The 23298-nt window shown below is 39.6% G+C and overlaps 1 protein-coding gene across 1 annotated transcript; it reads left to right on the top strand.

The window, feature by feature from the left end:
* The first annotated feature begins 458 nt into the window (after positions 1-458).
* PDC (phosducin) lies at positions 459-20129 on the top strand. Its single transcript, XM_080406465.1, has 4 exons — positions 459-593; positions 16615-16698; positions 18030-18190; positions 18869-20129. Exons 2-4 carry the CDS (start codon positions 16638-16640, stop codon positions 19394-19396), a joined length of 750 nt encoding a protein of 249 aa, XP_080262591.1. The 5' UTR covers positions 459-593; positions 16615-16637; the 3' UTR covers positions 19397-20129.
* Positions 20130-23298: the final 3169 nt, after the last annotated feature.

The raw sequence follows: 23298 nt of genomic DNA, 5'->3' as shown, positions 1-23298 counted from the left end.
TCTCTCCTTTTTTCACATGCAGCGTGTAAGTACTTAGATTTTTAAATTAAAGAGTAGCTAGGTATGACTGGGTGAATTATTTAAGTATTAGCATCATTTCCATGAATAGTTTTATCCTTTTTATAAACAGGAGTCCTATCACAATTCAAAAATATTTAAAAGGCCATCAGGGTTGTAAGGGTAGCTTTCCTGAGTACAGTAACGTGTTCTTATACCATGCTTATAATCCACCTGTATATCTTCAGCATTTTTAATACACCTTGCTCTGCAATGCCAACGTGCCATCTGTATCTCTTCCTCAGGCTCAGTTGTTTTTCTCCCTTCCCAATTATAACTATGCACTAAATCCTTTAAACCTCTATCCAGTCTGCAACTTCATTGGCTCAAACTAATGAGCAGAATTTTCTAATTCCCTTACGGTAATCCTATTACCTGTCCAAAGCTATTTCTGCAAGGGTCATCATTACACAGAAATGTAAATCTGAGACCAGGTCTATCTGTGGTCAGTTGTAATCCAGCTGCTCTCCTGCAAGCCACCAAGGACGTTGGTCAACGCTTGAAAAAAAGCGGAGCTGAGCAACTGAGCCTCTCAGGTAGAGTGATTCGTGTGTCGATTGCCTTTCAAGTTTTATTTTAATAGAGAAATAAAATATGGTGTTCCAAAAATGGCCACAGCTGCTAAAATTTATTAGCAGTGTATTAAATGTTTTAATAGATACACGTACCTGATACGGTCTCTCAGAACCACCTTACCTTTGGCATCTGGCTGAAAAGTAGCTGTTGCGACAAAACCTAACACCGGGTTTCCAGCTATGAACCTGGCAGGCTGTTTGGATTGAGCTGAGAATAACAAGTTGTAAGAGCTGTCATTGCTAATGCTTTAAATAAATAGAGGTTTCGCTCTAGCATGGGAGTAAGTGGTGCTTCACTCCAGATGGAGTCACTCTGGGGAAGAGGAAACTTATTAGAAATCAGACCCCAGAGCTGCTGACAGCGTGTGCTCAGGCTATCAGAAGTGATACCTATGTCTAATTTAACAGAGCTTTTATTTTTCTTGCATGGAGGCCTCTATTTGATTTTGTTGTTGATTTAACAAAATGGGATTTCTGCTCTTTTGTCCTATCTTTGAATGTTAGCCTGTATATAAGAATCTGCAAGAGAATATAACCATGCCATTTCTTCTGTCTGCACTGGGGTAGAGTTCTGTGCTCTGGTGAGGGGTGAGTGGAGGGTTCCAACGTCTGGGATAATCCCCAGAAAATTTCCTTGTCTGGGTCTATTGTTTTCAGAACCTCCAGGAAACTCTAAATCCTAACTTTAGAATAAATACTACTTACCCAGGTATCTAATTTCAGGCTCAGAATTGTTTTCTTGCAGAAGAATGTTTTGGTAAGTATAAATATTGCTGTGAAAGAATAATAAACAAAATGTACTGGACAAAAATTTTGCTATGAAGGTGGTGCAACAGCATCAATGTTAGGCAGGCTGCAAGTATGTAACTAAAGGTATAAAAGATGTGTTACATGAAAGATGAAGAAAGTGCCCCCTGCCTAGCTGGGAGCCAGCTTTGAGGACAACGTGCCATTGGCAGCAATGGAAAAAAAAAATAAAATCATCAGGACCACAGTTCAGTAGAGATACAGAGATTGCTGTACTTACCCATCAGTATTCTGCTGTTCTTGGTGGCATGTCTTCATCATTTGTACTCAGATTTGGATTTTGGCATAAGAACAGCTATATTTTTTATAGATATGTCAGTCTTTAGGAAATAACCATAACATGAGCAAACAAAGAAAACTTAGTATATATAACAGTCCACTAAACCCCCATTTTCTGATACTGAGCGATTGCTTTCCACAGCTGAGATCCCCAGAAGGTGAGCACGCTGTGAATTGTGTAGGTCTAAGTGGTCAAGAAACCTTGGAGCAAAACTACATTTTTGGATTCTTGCTTCCAACCTGCTTACACAAACAACATGATCTTTACAATCCACCGCTTACAAGTTTTCTGCCAGTACTTGAAATTTTTTTGACAGGAGGGAACAGTCTGAACATAAAGTCACTCTTCTGCAGCTGAGATAGATCAGATTGCTAGAATTATATATGAATAGTTCATTCTAATTCAGAACGGGATTTTAAGCTGATCTCCATTATAAATATTAATGTCTAATCCTAGCAATTTAATTACAGCATGGCTAAAATCATGGGGAAATGCATTAGGGAATGAAAGATAATAATCAAAATAATACAACTTGAGAGCAAATGGCATAGCTAAAGATGATTACTATACACCAGTATAATCAACTATCAGTTTCCAGTAATAAAGGGAATTCATCACTAGCAGCAATGGATCTTGAAGTCATCACAGGGTTCCCTTATTCCTAATTTACAAAGTGCAAAAACTCTACAGGTATTTTACACCTCCAAAACACTCATGATGCCATTTGTACATATCTTCCTCTCAAATGCAAAGTTTTGTCCTAGGTGAGTTACACTATCAAAGGACACCCCCGCCCCTCCCCTGTCTCCAAAAAAAATAAAAAAAAGGTGCACTAATTCAGAAAAAAGGGTCTGTGATATCTCAGCAAGGAAGTATTTTCAATAAATATTACACTAGACTGGATTACAGGGATTAGTCAGGTCAGTTGTGCAACTAACTGCAATTATAAGAGGCTGCAGTTCTCACTACATGCAAAAGCTGTGCAATTTCAGAATAGTCTTAAATGCAGGAGATGCAAGAACTTATTAAAAAAAATCTGCATCACCCTTAAATTTCCACCCTATCTTTTAAACCTAGTCTTCCTAGACCACTTTCAGATAGCCAGTGGTATAAAACCAGAATAACACAAACCCATATTCCACAAGCCACCTTGTTGGTGGACAGAAAACCCTCCAGAGACTGTAGAGCACTACAGTTAGATACTGGTGAGCAAGGAGAGGAAAGAAAAACCAGACTGCCACAACGATTTGGTATGTTTAACATGGCAAAAAGATGCAGGGAACTCAGCCGGAGAGCCTGGTAACTCGCTTTCAGTGCTATCCCAGCTTAAATTACATAATAGGTTTCATTTCAAGGCACATGGCTAACCATAGTTAGATGGAACTACAGCCTTAATTCCCAATATAGTGAAATTTTCTTACCGATTTGAATGTAAACTGCAACACGCTATAAATCAACACAGAGAACTGTTATATTGCGTTGAATGCACACCACAGTTTTTGCCTTTAATGTTCAATGCCTACGGAGTTCAAGAGAAAGCAGCAGAGCAATTTTCACAGTCGGTATCCAAGAACAGAGCAATTCTGATTCTGCCGCTTATTGGAAGTTCATATCAAAGAACTACAAGTAGAACAACATAAAAAGAAAAAGAGAGAAATGGGGTCTACCCAATATCAGGTATAAGAAGAGTTGGCTGTAATTAGGGGAATAGCACTTTCTGGGTAAAAGAACAAAAATGAAAAACAAAACAAAAAAATCCCTTCCAACTATTTAAACTGAAAGACTTTGTGAATTCATGTCACCTCTTGCATTAATTCTTTTTTTAAGCTGAAATGAAACATTTCAATTTTTCATCAGCATTTTCATTTTGGACAGATATGCAAGATGAGGGCAACAAGTAAAACAAGTATGATAATAAGCCTGAAAGATATCTCCATACATTTACCTGCTAAAACAAGGAACTGGTTTTGATGACCCAGAATCCTTTCCACTGTATCAGCCACAGGTAACAAAGAGAATGAAGGAAAACACAAGAAATTGTAGTGGGCAAATGCCGTATAGTTTTCCTCACAGCGTTCAGAGGAAGAGATTGCAACATTGCAGGATCTGTGGTTCCTGCAGAGAGCCCTAAGCTGGACTTTAATGCGCCACCTCAGCTGCTCCAAGCCCAGTAAAACTGCTGGCCAACAGGTCTTGCACAGAGCCAGGTGAAAATATGTTATCAAAGTTGTTCTTAACAAAAACCTATTTCACCAATTTTTTTTTTTTTTATTATAATTGTCTTGACAAGAACTTCCACAAATGCAATGCTTTGGTTTGAAAACATTAAAGTAATACATTCAAAAGGCATCTTGAAATTAAATTTGTTCATATTTACATAGCCTTGCCGTTTCAGTAATATAACAGTCATGTATAATATGACATAATTATAATATTCTTAAATTATGCTATTTATGCAATATCTTAAGGAGAGTTGCTTTGCACAGAATTAAATATTTTAACTTAATTTGAGATGAAAGCACAGTATAATAATGTTTTGTCATTTTGACACGAAGTATCACATGGAGTAATTTTGGTGCTGAGTCCTGTCCTTCATAATTGCTGGAATCCTATTAAAACACTTGCCTCCAGCGGGACCCAAAGATAACCGTGCAGTCCCATTTCTCCTTTTAGCAGGGATACCGCCTAGGCTTAAAGCAGTAAAGATAGCAACCGTTCCTTTTCTCACACATCCCTTAAGGCAGGCATTTGTTATTTTTAAATAAAGCAAACAGACTGTTTTGAATGAAATTATGAGATAAAGCCTTGCATCTCACCTCTTCGAAAGCAAAGAATGATAAAATGCCTCCACTGACAATTTTAAGTTAAATCCAAGCATACCAATGCTGTTGACCATTAAGTTCAGTGGCGTTGTCCTTTGAACCCTCAATGACATGCAAAACCGGTTCTGAGAAGACCTTAATTCTTTCTTGAGAAGGGATTCCAGAAGGCAGCATTTGGCAGCTGCTCACCTTCGTTTTCTTGCATGCTGGATGCTGTCCTAGTTTTTGTTACATATCATATTTGGTCACAGGCAAGAGGCACATTTGAAAATACAGCCTAACTAAAATTAACCTTGCTAAGCCTTCAAACAAAGAGGATGAAGTAAACGCTCAGAAAGAGTTAGGAAAAGTCAGGCTCCATCAGATGAGGAAACATGACAGCCATTGACCACCAACGATCTAAATATAATGCAAAGCTTTAGACCTGGGGGACTTCCTCAGCGCCCATGCTACAGCCACCTCCAAGCACCCTTTGCTGTTCAGGAGACCATCTCTCTCAATGAATGCAAATTTTTGTTCCCATTATCATGCCTGTACCCTCTCAAGATTAGTTAAGTTCAGTAGTTCATCCAAAAAGGGTTTCAGGCCACTGAGCCAAAGTTGTCTTGGAGACGTCAGTAATCCACAGCCTGCGGTAAACAATGCGCTGAAGTGGCTTTATTCAGATCTTACTTAGATGACTTAATAAATCATTTTAGAAAGTGGCTATTTACTTAAAATACAGTAGCAATCATTTTAGGACTTTAGAATTTTATTATACTCTTCTGTTTAGTCTGAATGTTGATGCATCGTCCAAGACTCTCCTACAATACAGTAGGCATCGGTATAAACTTGCTGTTATACAGACCAACCTAGTCCTTATTGACTGTTGAATATTTAACTGAATTAAAATTTGATTTTTTTAGAGAGCTTGTTGAAACACATCAATAGATGAGGTTCGTGCAAACTGATTCACATTTGAACTGTTCTATTGGGATAGTTATTGCTGTAACAGTCATTTATCATGTAAATCCCAAACCCCCTGACATCATGGTAATCTGAAACAGCATTTTTTCTTCTTTGATTTATGATACTCCCTGGTTTTGTATCTGAGTTTAATTCTCCCAGAGGGAGAGTGAGTGCTTTCACATGCATTCACATCTTACTCTTTAACAGTGGAGAATCCATAAATAGAGCCCTTTTAAGTGCTGAAGCCACACCAAAAAGCTTTTAGACACCAAAATAATTAGAAAAAAAATCCTAGAAAAATCAGATTTCATTACTTCTAATGCTCACAGAATCCCTCTCCTTTCCTAAGTACAGCACAGTGCATATGGATGCTGCTCCATCCGCTTCCCATGCCGGCTGCAGCTAATGCCCCAGCTGCAGTCAAGTTCCTGCAGCAGCTCAGGTTTAACCAAACGTTACAGTCTGCTGCATACACAAATCTGGAGGGAGGAAAAAAACCCACCATCAGAACACGGATCAGTACCTCGTTCTTACTTCTCTTGATCCTATAGCCAGCTGCTGCAAAGAGGAGAGGTCAGGACCTGGCTTAGCTTAGCACGTCAGCCACAATAGCAACGAGCCAGGACCGCTCCGATGCTTTGCAGAAGGTACCTAAATCCTGCAGCAACCTCCTACGAGACAAGACACATGGCGTTCAGACACTTACCGCTCATTTCCTATGTTATTCACTAGAAACTCACACTGTTGAGTATATTTTCCACTTACCCTTAAGATTAGCACTGAGGAACCAAAGGAATTCAGACATCTCAGCCCATAGGTAGGACTGCAGTATCTGCAACAGTTATTTCTTGAGGTTTGTGTACGCATTTTCATATCACACAGGCAATAGTAATTCTTCACCTGGGCTTTGTTCCAAATTCTGTCCCTAGGAGGTAAATTGGCATTGGAGCCCTGTGCTGGTGTGCAAATCCTGCTGGTGTGCACATACAAAGCAGATGAAATGAATCAGAGGCATTTACAGTAAGATCTCTTCTGATAAGACAATTTAGTTCCCTTCATTTTCTTTCCTCCCTTTCCCCTCCCGCCAGCTCTCCCCTAAGCAAACAAGCTGCCTGCTACCTCCTGCTGCTTGTTACAACAAGCCCTCTTCTGCTGATGCTCTCTTCTCCTGCTCAGATGAATGTTTGACACCTTCAAGAAAAATACACTGTGAGATGGCTGCAGCCAGGCTGGCTTCTTACGAGGTGATACAAGTGTAGCCCGACCACGGTGAAGGCTAAAATATTTGGAATCAGTTTCAGGATAGAGCCATGGCAGTCCCTGTGAAGGAGTCTTAGAAACGACTAACTGCACACAGGAAAACCGGGCCAGAATTTGCACTCTAGTTTCTACATTTAAAAAAAAAAAAAAAAAAAAAAAAAAAAAGCAAGTTCCAGGGAAAGGATTTACTATGCTGTTTTTCTGAGCTATGTGTTGGAGCAGGATAAGAAAAGCATCTGTTTTAAGCCATTGGCCCTTTCTCCAAATTATGACACTTGTTTACACATTCAGAAAACCTTGTGTAAATGCCTTTGTTGCTGCACAACTGCAACCTGAGTTTGCTTAATTTTGGTCTACAAAGGAAGCAAAACCATTAATTCTAATTTTATGCAGTTTTAAAAGCCACATGTAAACATGTTTAAAATTTACCTGGTGCAAGTTCACCATTTATTACTAAGAGTCAATCACAGGGTCCAAAGAAAAACACAGTCTCTGGAATGACACCAGTGGCATAAAAGAGCTGTGCAGGAAAGGGATAAGCCCTGAAGCCATGGACCTGACGTAACCACTGCAGGAGCTACAGCTCTCCAGGGGTTTCTGTGGCCACACAACATTGTCCACATTGGCTTTCATCTGATCAATAAAGGTAACACGAAGAATACGTTCCTACTATTGCTTTTAATTCATGCCATTGTAGTTGCCAAAGGGATGTCAGGATGATACACAGGAGACAACGTTATTTCTGATACCGCAAGCAAGGGGTCAGGCGATCCTGGAGCACACTCTGTGAAGCTGCAGCTGACTGGAACAGGACTGAGATGCCTGTCATTTAATTATTTTATAAACAGTTACTACATGTTTTGGTAAACGATCAAGTAAAAAAATAAATAAAAATTCTCTTGTAACATCCAGCTGGCAACAGCTTTACAGTTCAATACAGGAGTTTGGGGTTTTTTTCATCTCTTTTGAATATAGCGAACCCAATCCAAGATTGTCATCATCCTCCTGACAGTGTTTTTGCTGCCTTTTGGCAAACACAGGTACACCACTTCTACATGTGGATCTTCCCGTTCAAGATAAATATGGAAATCAAACCCCCAGACTAGCAAGTTTCACTTTCTGCTCTGTAAGGAGAAAACAATTTGGCATCCAGTACCTGCAGATCATAGCTATTGTGTTAGTGTAAGTGTTAAGAAAGAAAAACCTTTTAAATTTATATCTCTACACACATAAGAAACATTTGTGGATGGTTGGGAAGAGAGATACAGAACCATAGACCCATCCCATCTTTAGGCAGTGGCTCTTCCCACATTAATAGAGTGGCTGAAAGCTTTTAATACAGAATGAATATCTGCTTGATAAAAATAACAGACAGGAGAATGGGCGAGACACCAGCCTAACCCAATCATCTACGTTACACAGCTAGTTTCTCCAGCCCAAGACAATGAAAGACACCTGAAAAAAGCAACACTCATTTTCCGTAAAGCCACATTGAGGACTTGCTCCCTGCCATTGGCTCGATAAACTAAGAAAAAACAGCTTCCCATTGCGGTGCCTTAAGTTAAATGCTTGTAACTAGATGATGCGAACCACTGAATCAGTCAACTTTTCTAAAACACGGAGATGTGCTTGGTGGAGCCTCAGGACACTTCACCAGAAGGATAAAAAAAGGGAACGGAAGCACAGCAAGCAGCCGGCAGTCACAAGCAAGCCTGATCTGCTTGGCTCTGCCAGTCCTACAGGACCAGTTAGTTCCAAGGCAGCAGGAACAAAGACACAAGAAATCCTTGAGAGCACAGGCTGAAGATAGCTCCTTCATTGATGTTCCTTTCCTTACCATAGCACAGTGTTACTTGGTCTGTTCAGACTTACTTTACGCCCAAATCATCACCACAAGACGTATGTAAATCTAATTAAGCTACCAAGAACTTAAATACTCCCCATCAAGAACTACTGCCCTAGCTTGCCCAAAGCATTTAGATGCTGCGCTCTTTTCCTTTTGCACAGGGATGTCCAACCAGCGTGAGTAGGTCCAGCTGCAGAGAAAGGTAGAATTCAGTGTCAGAATTGAAAGGTAATATAACTTTTCAAATCATGGGAAAGCAGCAAACAAGATCTTCACACATCTCGGAAGATGCATGCTCAGAGAAAGCCAGGAATGAAGAGTACATTCGTTTGAAAGCTGTCATGAACAACTTTTTTTTATTATTAACTCCTTAATTCTCTCAATATTTGAGAGAAAGACTGTTTAGGTAGAGCCTGCATTTATAGGGACCCTGTCAGCCAAGGTCAAGCCTGCTTTTTGCTAATAATGATAACGAAGGGTAGATACAAAGAAAGCAAAAGCGAAAATTCCTACTGATTTTACAGTTACAAATACACATTTGAAAAAAAAAAAACAAAAACAAAAGAAAACCTTCAACCAAGCCAAGAAAATAAATGAACCAACCCACATCAGAATTAAATATTATCATTTTGGAGCCAAATTATTTTGCTGTTTTCTGTAGGCATTTTTTTTTTTTTGGCATATCCAGAGCCTTAGGAGGCATTCTTGGTCAAAACCTACCTCAAACCAAACACTGGATTTTCTCCCAAATTCACAAGTTTTGATTTCTCCCAGCCCTCCCCTGCAGGCACCTTTTGTTGTTTTTTTTTTTGTTTTGGTTTTGTTTTTTTTTTTTTTTTTTTTTTTTTTTTTTTTTTGGATAGAAAGCAGCAGCAGGAGCCTGCTCAAAGTCCATACACGGCACTACTTCTAGATCTTTAATTAACATCACAACAAATTTAGGCTGCTTCCCTTTTCCATAAAACGCTGGCCATCAACCTCCCTAAATGCCTGTCTCCAGTCACTGCTAGAGTTACATCTCTGACATAAGTGATTTTTGACAAATTATAGGGATTATATGTGCTGCTAAACATCTGTTGAGCTTGGGGAAAAAAAAACCCACCAACTCTCCCCCAGGGTTCTGCCATTCATCACGCCTTTGCTAATGCCACCAATAAACCCCAGCCAAATTGTGAAAGACATGTTAATTCCAGCAGGCATACAGATGTTTACTTGGGGTACAGAAATTAAATGTGTATTCAAACATTAACTGAAAACTGTCCTGACTTTCAGAGTACCATGATGAAATGCTCAATCCAACTGAGAAATTGGGCCAGCCATTGAGGTTAAACATGGATTGAGCTTCATGCCCTTAAATATCTGCATTTGAAACGTTGGCTGTTCTGTTTTTGCTTCTAATAAACATCCTCCTCCTCTTCCGTCCCGCTTGATATAGCCAAGTTTTTTTTAAAAAAGCTAAATAAATAGGTTTCCTGACAGAATAAAAATGAAAAAGAAAAAAAGAAAAAATTCATCACAATGGTAAGAACTATGTAACTGCTCCAATACGTAACCTGCTCCAAAAATTCAAATCCTGATTTTTCAAAAGACATTCACCATGTAATATAGAAAATTAAGCTTTTTCAAATAAAACATGCTGGTTAATGAGAATTGAAGTTTGACCTTATTAACATCAACTATTTTTTTTTTTTTTAAGTAATAAAACAAGTCCTGTTTTAAAATACCTACATTCTGCTTTTCCATACAAAACATAGTGGTCCTGTGGTAGAAGTGAAGCTGATTCATGTAAAATGTTGAGCTAATTTCCCATTTCAGAATGAAATACAGAAATGTGCAATCCATAAAAGATGAATAATTTCTGGTGCATAAGTACAGCATAAATTTTGAAAGACTGGGGGAAAAAAAAAAAAAGAAGGGAAAGGGATTTTTTTTTTTTTTAATTCCTATGATTTTTAACCTAACACAATGCTGAAGCCTGGGGTAGTCACACAGGGAATTTCCTAACTGGCAAAGCCTTGAGGATAAATGAATCTTGGACTGCATCTATTTAAAATGTCTCCTTCTCACAAATAAAGAACAGTAAAGCAGATAGAGTGAATAATCCAATCCCATCCGTCAGAGTGACCTGTGAAGCTGACAGCTTTCTACGTCAGCCCATCCTGGTTTGTATTTTCTTCCTATCGTATGAGCCCTTCTTCAAGCAAATAAAGTCCCATTCCAGTGTTCTGAAATTATGTTTCCGCCCCAAACGCAGTGATCTAATCACTACATGATACACTACGGTTTTCCTTTAGGTAAGCCCAGGACATTTCCATTTACCCATGTAATAAGCCTGACATCATGGATCTGGGTAACATAACGCCGGTGCAAGCGCTCAAAGTAGGCAGCGCGGAGCCCTTGGGTCTGGATTTACCCCCCTCAGCGTAAGGGACCTGGGGTCTCTGAGTGTGAAGGGAGCTGCAGGGACCCTGTTTGTGATTAGCAGCTCTCTGGCTCGGTGCCTGGCAGTGATCTGCTCCCAAGGACGACTAAGATGCTTATGGCTTTCAGCTCCCTCTGCAATGCTCTGGCAACAGGTCTGAAATTCTGGCCTCCGACCTTGACATCGATTTTGCTTACATAATGATGCCGCTTGCAGATCTAAATGCATACTCCTCCAAGGATGCATGGCGCTCTTGACCCGCGCCCCCCCCCCCCCTTTTTTTTTAAAGGGACTATCTGCAAAGCACTTGGTTCATTCACTAATGTGCTCCAACCCCCTGCCCAGTCTCTTCTTCAGAAAACGTGCATTTTGACAGCCAGCAGGAACTACACAACGTACAGAATATAGCATGAGGAATGAACAGTCTGTTGGAAGCACAGTGCTTCGTATAGCAGCTACCAAAGAGCCATGGCTGAAGAACACACATCCTAACCATGCAAACAGGCATTCAACCCTTTCTGCTGGTGCTGCAGTCACACCCTGCAGTACACCAAAATTACTGAGAAGGCTTGAAGTGTCATCAGTGAGCTCTGGACTAGGGCCCTTGGAAATTCGTCACGATTGCTAGCAGAGGAGGATGCCTACTCTCCCAAGAGTACGTGCAAAGCTTCACACACAGAGGACCCACTCGATTCTGCCACACTGGGACATTTCCACTGCCTAGGTGGGGGTGAACAATGCCTTATTCCATTTCCATGTTATTTTACCTGATTCCCCCAAATTCTAGCAACCTGATCATTTAAAGCCACAGCTGCTCCTTCTCTTGGCTTGCTTAAGCAACTGCCCATCTGCTGGGTAAGTTTGGTGGCCATTATCATTTGATGGAGGGGACAAGAATAAACAGGGAAGGTATTCCACATATGGATACCAGGAAAAACAGGCAGAGAAGCAAAGTTCAAGTTAGCGCTTGGGTAGAGGAAAATGCTGTTAAAATCCAGACACTTCTTCCAAGAGGCAAGGGGACACTCTGGGCACATGTACCAGTGACCAACCACCCATACATAGCTCAAAACATACATGTGCAATCACATCTTGCTGGCAAAGACCCTTTGCTTTTCATTATTCCACTTCTGTAAGTCTCCAAATTTTCATACTTCCCAGCTCATTAGCAATGTCCCACCAATTGCAGGGGATTCACAGCATGCTGCTCATTTATCATCTTAAAGCCAAACACAGAACATAATTTTCAGCAGGATTTCACATACACAGAACAGCAAACTTGTGCTTACAGCATGTTTATATTTTGTGAAAAAATATTTCTCATGTTTACTTACTGGACTAGCAGCAAAACCTCAAAGTTAAGAGTTTTGTTTATTGGCTTTCTCCTTTACAGAATGCATCTTGCCTTCTACAGTTTGTTTAGAGATTTTTTTTTTTTAATTTCCCTGTCTTCTTTAGCTATAACTTTCCACTATTTACAGCTGCAATATATTACAAGGACTAAATAAGCCTTCATTACAAATACACAGGTACAGTGCTTTCTTCCCAAGCTACCTTAGAAATTTAATATGCATAAGAGAAAACAGTAATAACAAAAATTAAAAAAAGTCATTTTGGGTAAACAGATAACTCTCTGTAAAGGCCAAAGGCACAAAATATTTGTTACTAAGCAGAAAGTATTCTTTCGTATTGGATAAAAAGAAACACTTTACTAAATGGTCATTTCTACCCTGTAGTAAGGCTGACCCATCTGGCCTAATGACAACAGAAGGGTGAGCATCAGCAATAGGAACTGCTATTCATGAGCTAAACAGATCCAAAGCTCATAGAAATTAAATGACAGCTTCAGGCATATACTTGAGGTTTAGACTTTTTTCTTGCTGAAGTGACTTTTGGGACACAGAAAGGTCTCAAACCTCATCTATGTAGAAACTGTCATTTTTGCTTTCTTCACTCAGAAAGTCTAACAAAGACAGGAAAGTAAATAAGTTTCAGAATGATCAGACTCTTAAAATATGTATGTGAAGTCACCATATGCGTAACAAACTATGGTCTAATATGTTGATGATCTGCAGACCATCTAAGGAAAAAATTTTCTCTCCATTAGCACTTTTCAAACAAAAACATTAGGAATCGCTTTCAGTTGTCAAAACTGATGGCAAAAGCAATATATCTTCTAACTCAGCAATACCCCTCCCCCTCCAAAGACTGCTGCTCATCTGGCATGTCACATGCTGTTAAAACGGTGCAAGTGAAAACTTGAGGTCAGTAGCAATGCAGCTAGTGTCCTAAAAGGTTTGTCGGTACTTCCTTAGAACTAACAGGCACAAAGAGCTTCAGTGACGACATTTATTGTCACTTCACCATCACTGCCCATCACCCTGCATTGCTGTTCGACTTGACTACGCTCTCAGGATATTCTGCTCTCATCCCAAGCAAATACTTAGCAGGATTGTGAGACTGCACATTCACGTAAAAAAAAAAAAGAAAAAAAAATCAGATTTAAAAGAGTAAGAAATCGCTAAGAGATGGTTGCAACGGTCAGGGATGTATGTTCTCCAGCATGCATCCTGCTCCTGTCAAATGCAACCATCCCCATGCAGTTAAGTGCTGCCTCTGACCTCTGTGCTTCATGATGCTCTCAGGCTGACAGGTTTAAGGGGGTTGTATTAACAGATTCCCTTAATGAATTTCTAGAAGACAGCACTGTCAGTCAGCTAATTAGGACCCACTTGCAGCTGGGTGCGCCAACACGAGCACTATGGTCTGTCTGTGGGGTTGCAAAGTGCAGCTGCTCTCACAAGAGCTGCTGCCTGGCACAGAGGACAGCTCTGGCTGTCCCCACCACTGGGCACGCTGGATTTCAGCACACCTGTAAAGCCAGGGAGGTGGCAACTTTAGATCTAAGATACCTTGTGACGGGTCACTACAAACTGCTCTGTGACACTATCTGCTTTACTGTCTCAGATATTACACATTGACATTGCACTTGCACAACATGCTCCAGAACTGGTAGCACCCACATTTCTGCAGATATTGAGAACCTACTTTTTTCTTTGGGAAATGCTGCTAGCCCAGCATATAAAAGAACATCACCCCCCCCAAAAAAAAATCCAACAACCAGCAACAAAAGAACTCCATCTAAACCCTTCACAAGGATGTGGGTGGATTTCCTACCCTAGTGATTACCCATTTTTGCTCACGCACTAAATGCAATAGCTTACAACTTTTTCCATTGCACTTTTTTGAAAGGAAGAGTATGTATCACAGAAGAGCCAGCTCATCCTATAACTGAACTTCCCATGGATCACCTTGCAGCTACATGTCCATACGCCATTGTCCTCAGGTGCCTAATTGGGAAACACCTGGCTTGGAGATCCTAATTCTCCTAGCACCAAGATAAGAACTATAAATATTTGTAATTCCACTGAGCGGAAAGGAGAACAGTTTGAACTACTTGCTCCAGGCGCACAGGCTGACTCAGTCACAGAGCTAGGATTAAGTTTTAGGAGTTCCCCACCCCCAGTTCCGTGGTCAGCTTACCAGCCTGTGCATTGTCAGGGCTCTTGCCTCATGCCACACTGCAAAAGAATGGTGAAACACAGCTTTCCATGCTGTTATGATTCACCTAAGCTTTTCAGATTTATTAGGTACAACAGATCAGTAATAAAAACTTTATGGAAAGCTTTCATTTGTTAAGCAGTTGTTTCTCATCTCTAATGCTTCACCAAAAGCACGGTCAGTTTTCTGGTTTGAGCCTGCAGAATGCCTGTTTCATAGCCTGTGTTTAGCCCTAAGAGGCACTGAAATGGCTATGAAACAAGAAAGCATACAGAGACTCAAACCCTCTTTCCTCATGGAACAAAGAAAATCCTCAGCATCAGCAGATAGAAGAGCTTTTTGAAGATGTCCATGCAAGTCACAGGAGTGACCGGGAATGTCAGTTTTGCCTACGTGAGAAGGGATTACTTCTATACTTCTATTTCAGAATTGACTGAATAGCAATTTATCCAGTAATTTGGATCTGTGCACTGACAACAATCTATCTACAGACCTATCTACAGAAAGAATTTTATATACTTTATTAGTATATATTAAATTATAATGCAGTTTTGCAGTGCTTCCCACAAGTTTTGATTAATTGCCATGAGTACACGAATGCAAAATTTGCACATTTACTAATCAGCTTTAGTGCCAATACACGTAAGAATTGGATTCCTTGTTTCTTGCTCAGCTGTTATTTCACTTCATCCCTTGATGCTGGCATGTAAAAATGAAGGTGCATTTCCTCCTGTTCATACATGCTACAACACTAACATCACTGTAGTCTAATACACCAGCAGCTTTTAAATATGGCATTCATGGCGTGGTAACACCTCAGTGTTTGCTTCAAGACAGCACTTACTGTGAAGTCAAATAAAGTTTACCTTAAACATCCAAACAGCTATAACTGGCCTAGACTAAATGGGAGCACTCAGATCATCTGCCTTAAGACTCACACGGACAGTGACACTTTATCACATTAGAATCACAGTTTTTGACTAAAAAGAAAACCCGTGACTGATGTGCAACATGAGAAAAGACTCAGAGCAGAGCTCATGCAGTTGGCTATGTAATGTCTATCAGCAATGCAGTAAAAATGCATGTGAAGAATCAGTATTTTCTCCCCCAGTATATGCTCCTGAAACAAGTAATTGATCTCAAGACAGCTGCAGGAGCCCAAGAACATTTACTGTGACTTTCAGGAACCAGCAGAACATCAGCCTGACCTTGAGAACTTGATGCTTTGGCCAAACCCTGCTGCTCTATAATGCTCTGATGCCACCCAGCTGTGCTCATCTTGCTGGTGGGAGCACACTAAGAGAAACTCTACTCCTTCCTCAAAGAACAACTTCACCCCTCAAAAATGCCACTGTAAAAGATAAAAAGGGTGTTGCGTGAGTACCACTGTATCGCAGTGCCCTGTAATTGCCACCTGACTGCTTGGGTTGCCTTATAGAATGGGTGGAACAAGAAAGCGATTTTCATTTATAACCCACATCAATTTTTCTGTTTTGTAATAAACATGGCCCAACCAGTACAAGCAATCTAGCCGCAGGGTGTTCAGAGGTCTCTCGCCCAACAGGTTCAAATACTTGGCTCCATCTTCTGTATAAGATATTAACAGTTCAGACAACTCCTAAAAATAAATACTTACAGCACTTGGAAAATTAATAGGTTCCTGATTCCAAGGTGTATTAAAAAAAAAAAAGAAAGAAAAAGAAAATCCTCACTACACTTTCCCATTGCAGAAAGTTTTACGACTACTATTTCACCCATGTTCCCCAATATTCTCTGATGACTGAGAAGGAACAGTATAATGAAGAAAACCTCACCTAGGCACTTCCAGTAAGAATCAGGCCAGACATCTTTTTAAAGAGATTGACATACGTCCTAATTGCTTTTTATGAGACTATGAGAAGGACTACAATTATCGCGTGTATTTTGATCTTCACTGACACCTAGCAGCTGCAGGAAATTACACACCACGCTGTACCCACTGTAAGCTTATCCATTTTCTATCCTGTTCTTAACTGTTCTCCTTTTTTAATTTGCAGCATCTCCTACTCCAGCCACCAAGATGGAAGAAAATGCCAACACCAGCTTTGAAGAAGATTTTGAAGGACAGGCGACACACACAGGCAAGGAAACTAACTGTATTCCTTTTTTCTAAAAATAAGCTAAAGTGACCCTGTTCAGCCAGGATGCCCAGAATTCGGGTAAATCCAATTGGTTTGCCAAATCCCTTGCACAGCAACATAGGCTCCAAAGCCAATAAGAATGTAGTTTGGAGCAGAGTGACACCCCTCAGAGAAGGGCAGGTGACACCAAACTGATCTTTGTGCCAATCCTCCTCATACCCGAAGCAAATGGCAAACACAGAAGACACATGAAGAAGCCACAGTGCAGCTCTTGTTGGTTTATTGCTTCAGTCATAAGCAATGGCCTTTCTTCCTCTGGGAAAATAAAGAAGAAAAAACAGCAACAAAACCCACACACACGTTAGATTTAGCTTATAAGGTTTCAATATAAAGGCTGAATTACTTTTTCCTTATTCTAGAAGGAACATTCAGTGCTAAAAGTGAACCTATAAATCCTTTTGGCCAACACAGCATAGCATTTAAAAGCATCGTTGCTTGGAATCACAATTCTTTTTAATCCAGCACTCAATCACCATGATTTTTATGAGCACCGACATTGTATTCAGCTCTACAGGCAGGTACCACTATCCCACCCCACCAACAGGTAACTATATGGCAATCATTCCCTCCCTGTGCTCAGAGGGCTTCTTTTTCTGTATGCTATAATAAATGTAAATCTTGTAATAACTCTTTCTGGGGTTCTTTCCCAACCAGCCTTGCTGCTGTTGGCTAAGATTTTTATATATATATATATATATATTTAGGGACTCACTACATCCACACCTAAGCTTCAAGGTAGTTTTGGAAATTGGGCTACTGTACTGTTATTGCTATGCCAAGAGGTTCAGGCTAATTCCTGCTTTGAAATCTTGTTTGCAAAAGAACAAGTCACCTTCCCTTTTCACCATGGGGTGTAGTACTTTTAGCCACCACCTCAAGACACTGAAATTTAATCCAAAACAAGGTCCCAGCAACCACATCTCTATCACAAAAGGAAAAGCTGCTTGCCTAGCCCCTTCTAAAGTTTCCACAGAAATAAACGTCACCTCTGAAAACACCAAAATATTCCTTTGTTATGCTTTATAATCTAAGGTGCATATTAAAATGTTTCGTTTTGAAAAGCACCATGGGAATTTTGAAATTATTTCCCACACACCCATTTCAATTTAACTGCTCTAATTGACCAGCTCCAAAGACCATGACCTGCATTACAATCAGAACTACCACAGCATTCTCCTTAGAGGTTACACTTTCAAACCAGCAAAGAGCAGTAACTCCTTAAAACAGCTTCTTGCTGCAGCCAGTTTCTTTTCTAACTTCATCTCTCTTAGGGCCCAAAGGCGTGATCAATGACTGGAGGAAGTTTAAATTAGAAAGTGAAGACAGAGACTCCTTATCCTTGAGCAAGAAAGAAATTCTTAGACAAATGTCTTCACCACACAGATCTTTCAGTAAAGATGATAAACAGACCAGAGAGAGATTCTGCCGTAAGGTAAGAGAAAGGCAAAATAAATTAATTTTCATTCTATATAAAACATACCAGTCATAAGCTGGAAAATCTTGAATTTGCCAGACTCCGTTCCTTTGCAGCTTAGCAGAGCTCACACAATACAGACAGGACAAACACACCTGCAACCATCTACCTCATCCTTCCTCAAATGAAGGCTAACCAGTAAAATAAGCAGTGTATCTCACAACAACAGATCACGGAGTTCAACCTTTTTTTCCTCCCTTCCTTGCCTCAATGCTCCATAACCTTGGTTCAGGCAATGGAAAACTTTTAACATGTTTAAAAACCTACTAGACAGGATAGAGCTCTGAGCCTGAATGTCGCTCATTACCATTCTGAAACGGGGAGGACCCAACCCCCCCCAAACCACAGGAATTATACTTTGACCCCACTATACAGTCACTGGCAAAATTCCCACCAACTCTGGAAGATCCAGAAGTTTTTGCCAAACTGTCTTCAGTACCATTGAGCTGACATGCAAGTGTTGAGACAGGATGTTCACCTGTCTCTTGACAAGACCATCCACAATCATTGTAGGAAGCAACTTCTCCTCTGGCCAAGCTTTCAATACAGCGTTCTTCAGAGAACAGCTTAGCCCCGTCCTGTTTCTGCACCAACAGATTACCACTTACTAATACAACATTCTCTCAATATTCACAGATGAGCATGCAGGAGTATGAGTTAATTCACGATGAGCAAGAAGATGAAAGTTGCCTACAAAAATACCGCAAACGCTGCATGCAGGATATGCACCAGAGGCTGAGTTTTGGGCCAAAATATGGTTATGTGTGTGAGCTGCAGAATGGGGAACAGTTCCTGGAAGCCATTGAGAAAGAGCATAAAAACACCACTGTCATCGTCCACATTTATGAAGATGGCACCAAGGGCTGCGATGCTCTCAACAACAGCTTGACCTGCCTGGCAGCTGAGTATGCCACCGTGAAGTTCTGCAAGATCAAGGCCTCCAACACGGGGGCCGGAGATCGCTTCTCAAGCGACGTGCTTCCCACTCTACTGGTCTATAAGGGTGGGGAGCTTCTGAGCAATTTCATCAGCATTTCTGAACAATTCAATGAGGAGTTTTTTGCTGTGGATGTGGAGTCTTTCCTAAATGAGTATGGGCTGCTACCTGAAAGGGAGCTTCCAGCACTGGGAAATGGCAACACAGATGAGCAAGATGTTGAATAATTAGTCCCCACTCTCTCCCTTTCCTTTTCAGTATGTTATAAATCAATCTCAGTAACACCCATCTCATTTAGAGAAGACTGTCTGTGCTAACTTATTTGTAAGATACACACATACAAAAATTGTTTAACTGTTAGCATGTGAATTTTACTTATAACACATACAACTGGCAGTCCTGTACATAATTATTCCTGTGCCAGCCGCAAGTAATAGGAAGAACTGGAGATGATACTCGTGATCTCTAGGAAATTAAGGGGAAAAAAAATAATTAAAAACTGAGGCCCAATGCCCGCCTCCATGAAGCACAAGAATAATTTCATTTCAACAGTAACAGAACTGAACCATCCCTCTACACACACAAAAAGCTGTCTCTTGGGCTCTGGATTTATTGTGTCCTGTCTCCTCAGATTCACTGTTACCAATTTCAGTAGGAATGAGATCTCACACAGCAGTTTTAAGGACAAACAAATAGCCCAAAGCCCTTGCATCCCTAAATGGCTTAGGTATCTAGCACATTATATTCCGCTTCTGCATTTATCTGTCAAAATTCATGAGAATACAGAAGTTAGACCAGAACTTCTCTAAGTTTGCCATTCAAACAGCTAACATCATCAGCTAATTTCAGTTCATTGTTGCTCCATATTTTGAACATAACATTTAAAATGTCTGCAAGTTACTGAAAAAGTATACTGTAGTTCTGTATAACTGAATAAAGCTTAACAGCTCTCAAAACCTGCCATTGGAAGTGTGAAATATATTGGTAGCACATAACCTTAAACTTAAAAATATGAAATATTTGTAAGCATTCATTAGACATTCCCCAAACTCAAAGTTTTAAGATTTACTAAAGGGATGCTGTTGAAAACTACAATTTAACTATCCATTTGAGAGGCAGACACAGGTTAAACTCACTATAAACCTTCCTCTTTCTGTAGTTCAAAAAAAAACCCCTACCTCCTCCAATTCTGATACAAGACAACAAAACATTAGAAACATTTCAATTACTACTTTTATGTACTAGCAAAGCTGAAGGCTGAATTTTACTGTGAGGTTAGAAATCTCTCTCTCTTACTCTGAGGACAGAAACACCAGTATCAACTGCAGACCATTTTGCTGATAATATTTGAGCATATCAAGATGTTAAAGATGATTTTTAGTACTCATACGACTCACCAGTTTTTATTTGATTTGATAGTTTCATGTTTTGCTCAGTTTGGAGTGGGAACTTTCAGTTTTGCTTCAGGTCAGGATGCCACCATGGAAATGTCACCCTGCAAAATTCTGCACATGTATCAGTAAGAATTCCAAATTGAGTGGCCAGGAACAAGGAGACATTGCTGCAGTGATATAACCCACACGTTAAAAGCAGGTTCTTACCACTCTTAAACACATTTTTTTCTCCACTTTTCATTCACATGGAAAAATTCACCAGAGCAGCTGAAAGTGACAATATTTTTCAACAGATTTGCACAACAAAGTAATTCTACTCAAAAAGATTTGGCAAATATAACCCTGCAAAACATTACTGAAAAATTAATGAGATATACTTTCAAGTTAAACACAATTTATGCCTTGTTTTAAATAATGTTAAAAAAATATCTTTTTTGACTGTCCAATTTTAGGGACTATCAAAATGCTACTGAATTTCTACTTTTAATATTGTTTTGCCATGGATTAATGTTTTAACAGAGCACTAGAAACCTCACCTCACGTACACTAAGCAATACCAAAGAAGTTCTTTATTGCCTCTTAACAATGTACAATCTTCTTTAACCTGTAAGACAATTCCTGATTTCATTCCACCAAAATATCAAATAGCATCTTCCCAAAGTTTTATAATTTCTATGATGCAAATTTCTGAATGCAAGATTGTCATTTTTCTGATGGAAGTCCAGGTGGAATAAAGCTTTTCCTTTAGAGCAGTCCTTTTTCCCCTTACTCAAGCATGATTGTTTACCCCTCAGCTAAATTCACCCTCACCTTAACATTCCATTTGCATCAGCAGGTCAAATCCCCAGAAAGCTACCGCTTGCAGATATACCTAACATTATGACAATCTGATGATCTTATAACAGGTTATGTAGAAAATAATGGATTATCTTCCATCACAAAATTAACCATTTACTAATAGCAGGACAGTATTTGTCTTGTATTTTTTGATGACATGTTTTAAAGAAGCATGACAGATTTCTGTCCTCTACACACCAGAAAATCTCCACATAACTGCTGGGAAGCTAACGTTCTTAAGAACCTTCCCTCTTTATTAAACTCGGTGCAAAAGTTACTAAGCTGCACGTCAGCAGCCTGATTACATATGCTTCATTTCTTTGAGGAACCAGGCTGAAAGCAAAAATACCCTAACAAACAGTAACCATCACAGAAACTACATTTATAGCTAATTGTAAGAAATAAGATGACACTCCAATTTAAGTCAGATTAAGCATGCTTAAGCAGGATTTCCTTCAACCTGTAATTTAAAGAAAAACAAGAAAGTGAAAGCACACGGTTGATGCCAAGCCTCAACAGAAGCTCATGACTAATGAAGCGACAAATAAAGCTCTTATCACAACCGTATTTCTGCAGAATTAAAAAAAACACCTTAAAAACAAAAAGCAAGACTTGGCTCAAACATTGTACTACTATGCAAAGATTCTCGAATAACAAGTAGTAAATGCTTCAATAAGCACATGGGAGCAGCCTCCCTGCTACCCTCTGCTACAGTTAACTCTTCTTTTTGACTCAGTCACAGGGACCAAGCATCCTGATATCCTGATGCAGACAGAAATGGAGGAGGTAGAAACCAATTATCAGTGGTGTCACTGCTCAAACTAAAACCAGAAACTCTGGCAGATGCATGGCTGTTAACAGCATGCCAAATGCTACCCCTCAGATGTACAATGAGGCTTGTAATTCCTCACAAGACCACTGAGGCTTTCTAAAACTACACAGCACTGACAATAAGGTTTCTGTAAAGTTATTTCATAACATCAATATTAGAACTACACTTAAACACTCAGATTTTCAGATGTGGAAGTCCCAACCATTCCTCTAGACTCTTACATATGAAAATAAAAATACATCTGCAGTTCTGGATACAAATTAACAAAGCTCAGTTTCTGTCATGATGGACTTTTCACAAACTGAAAGATTCAGATCATACAGGTAACAGGAAAAGGATAAATCTATATGAAACCTGAGCAAAAAAAAAGCTGTAGTCAAGACATTACTTTTAAAAGGTTGATTTCCCTTTTCCTTACACACACCTTTTGTTTGTCTTGAAGAACTCATCTTCTTACGTTATCATTGGCTAACAGTGCAAAAAGGATGGGAAGCAAAACAACAATGAAATCCCCTCTTGGTTAGCTCTGTTAATTCTTTTTTAAAAGAAACAAGAACCTGCTTGCTTCTACATCCATTATTTCCTCACAGCAGGATGACTGGAAGGCTCAATCTGTAGAAACAAGTCACATTACTCATTTTATAATTTTTTTTTTTACAGGGCTAAATTATTTTCTTATTGCACAGATGGTAGTTCAATGTATTAAAGCAGAAATCTCATCCAAAGCAACTTCTTTATTTGTGTTCTTCCAACCTCAGACGGGAAAATTAAGGACTTCCACAGATCCTCGATACCTAGTTAGTTATAAACTGAAGGATTATTTTGACAGTCTGTAATAACACCATAAAGAAAAGTATAATTTACTAAACACTGAATAAAAAGTTTGCAGAGGCAGGGAAGAAAAACAGAATTCTTTGTTAGGGAATCCATGGAATAATACCTCCAAACAAACTCACTTCTTACACCATAGGTGCTAAACAAGAACTATTAGAAGTGTGTTTCATGACAATTTTCTTCTCTGGTGTAAGATATTTAGCATCTCAAATGTTGTACTTCACTTCTATGG

This window comes from Falco punctatus, assembly GCF_963210335.1.
Source record: "Falco punctatus genome assembly, chromosome: 11".
Lineage (NCBI taxonomy): Eukaryota > Metazoa > Chordata > Aves > Falconiformes > Falconidae > Falco > Falco punctatus.
Note: the sequence above shows the minus strand (reverse complement) of the source record. Positions and strands in the feature narration are given on the sequence as shown.

Bases quoted from the DNA above. Each gene is read 5' to 3' on its own strand.
- PDC (XM_080406465.1), top strand. From the start codon at position 16,638: ATGGAAGAAAATGCCAACACCAGCTTTGAAGAAGATTTTGAAGGACAG. The intron at 16,699-18,029 runs GCAAGGAAACTA...CATCTCTCTTAG, and splicing joins AGGACAGGCGACACACACAG to GGCCCAAAGGCGTGATCAAT. The intron at 18,191-18,868 runs GTAAGAGAAAGG...CAATATTCACAG, and splicing joins GAGAGAGATTCTGCCGTAAG to ATGAGCATGCAGGAGTATGA.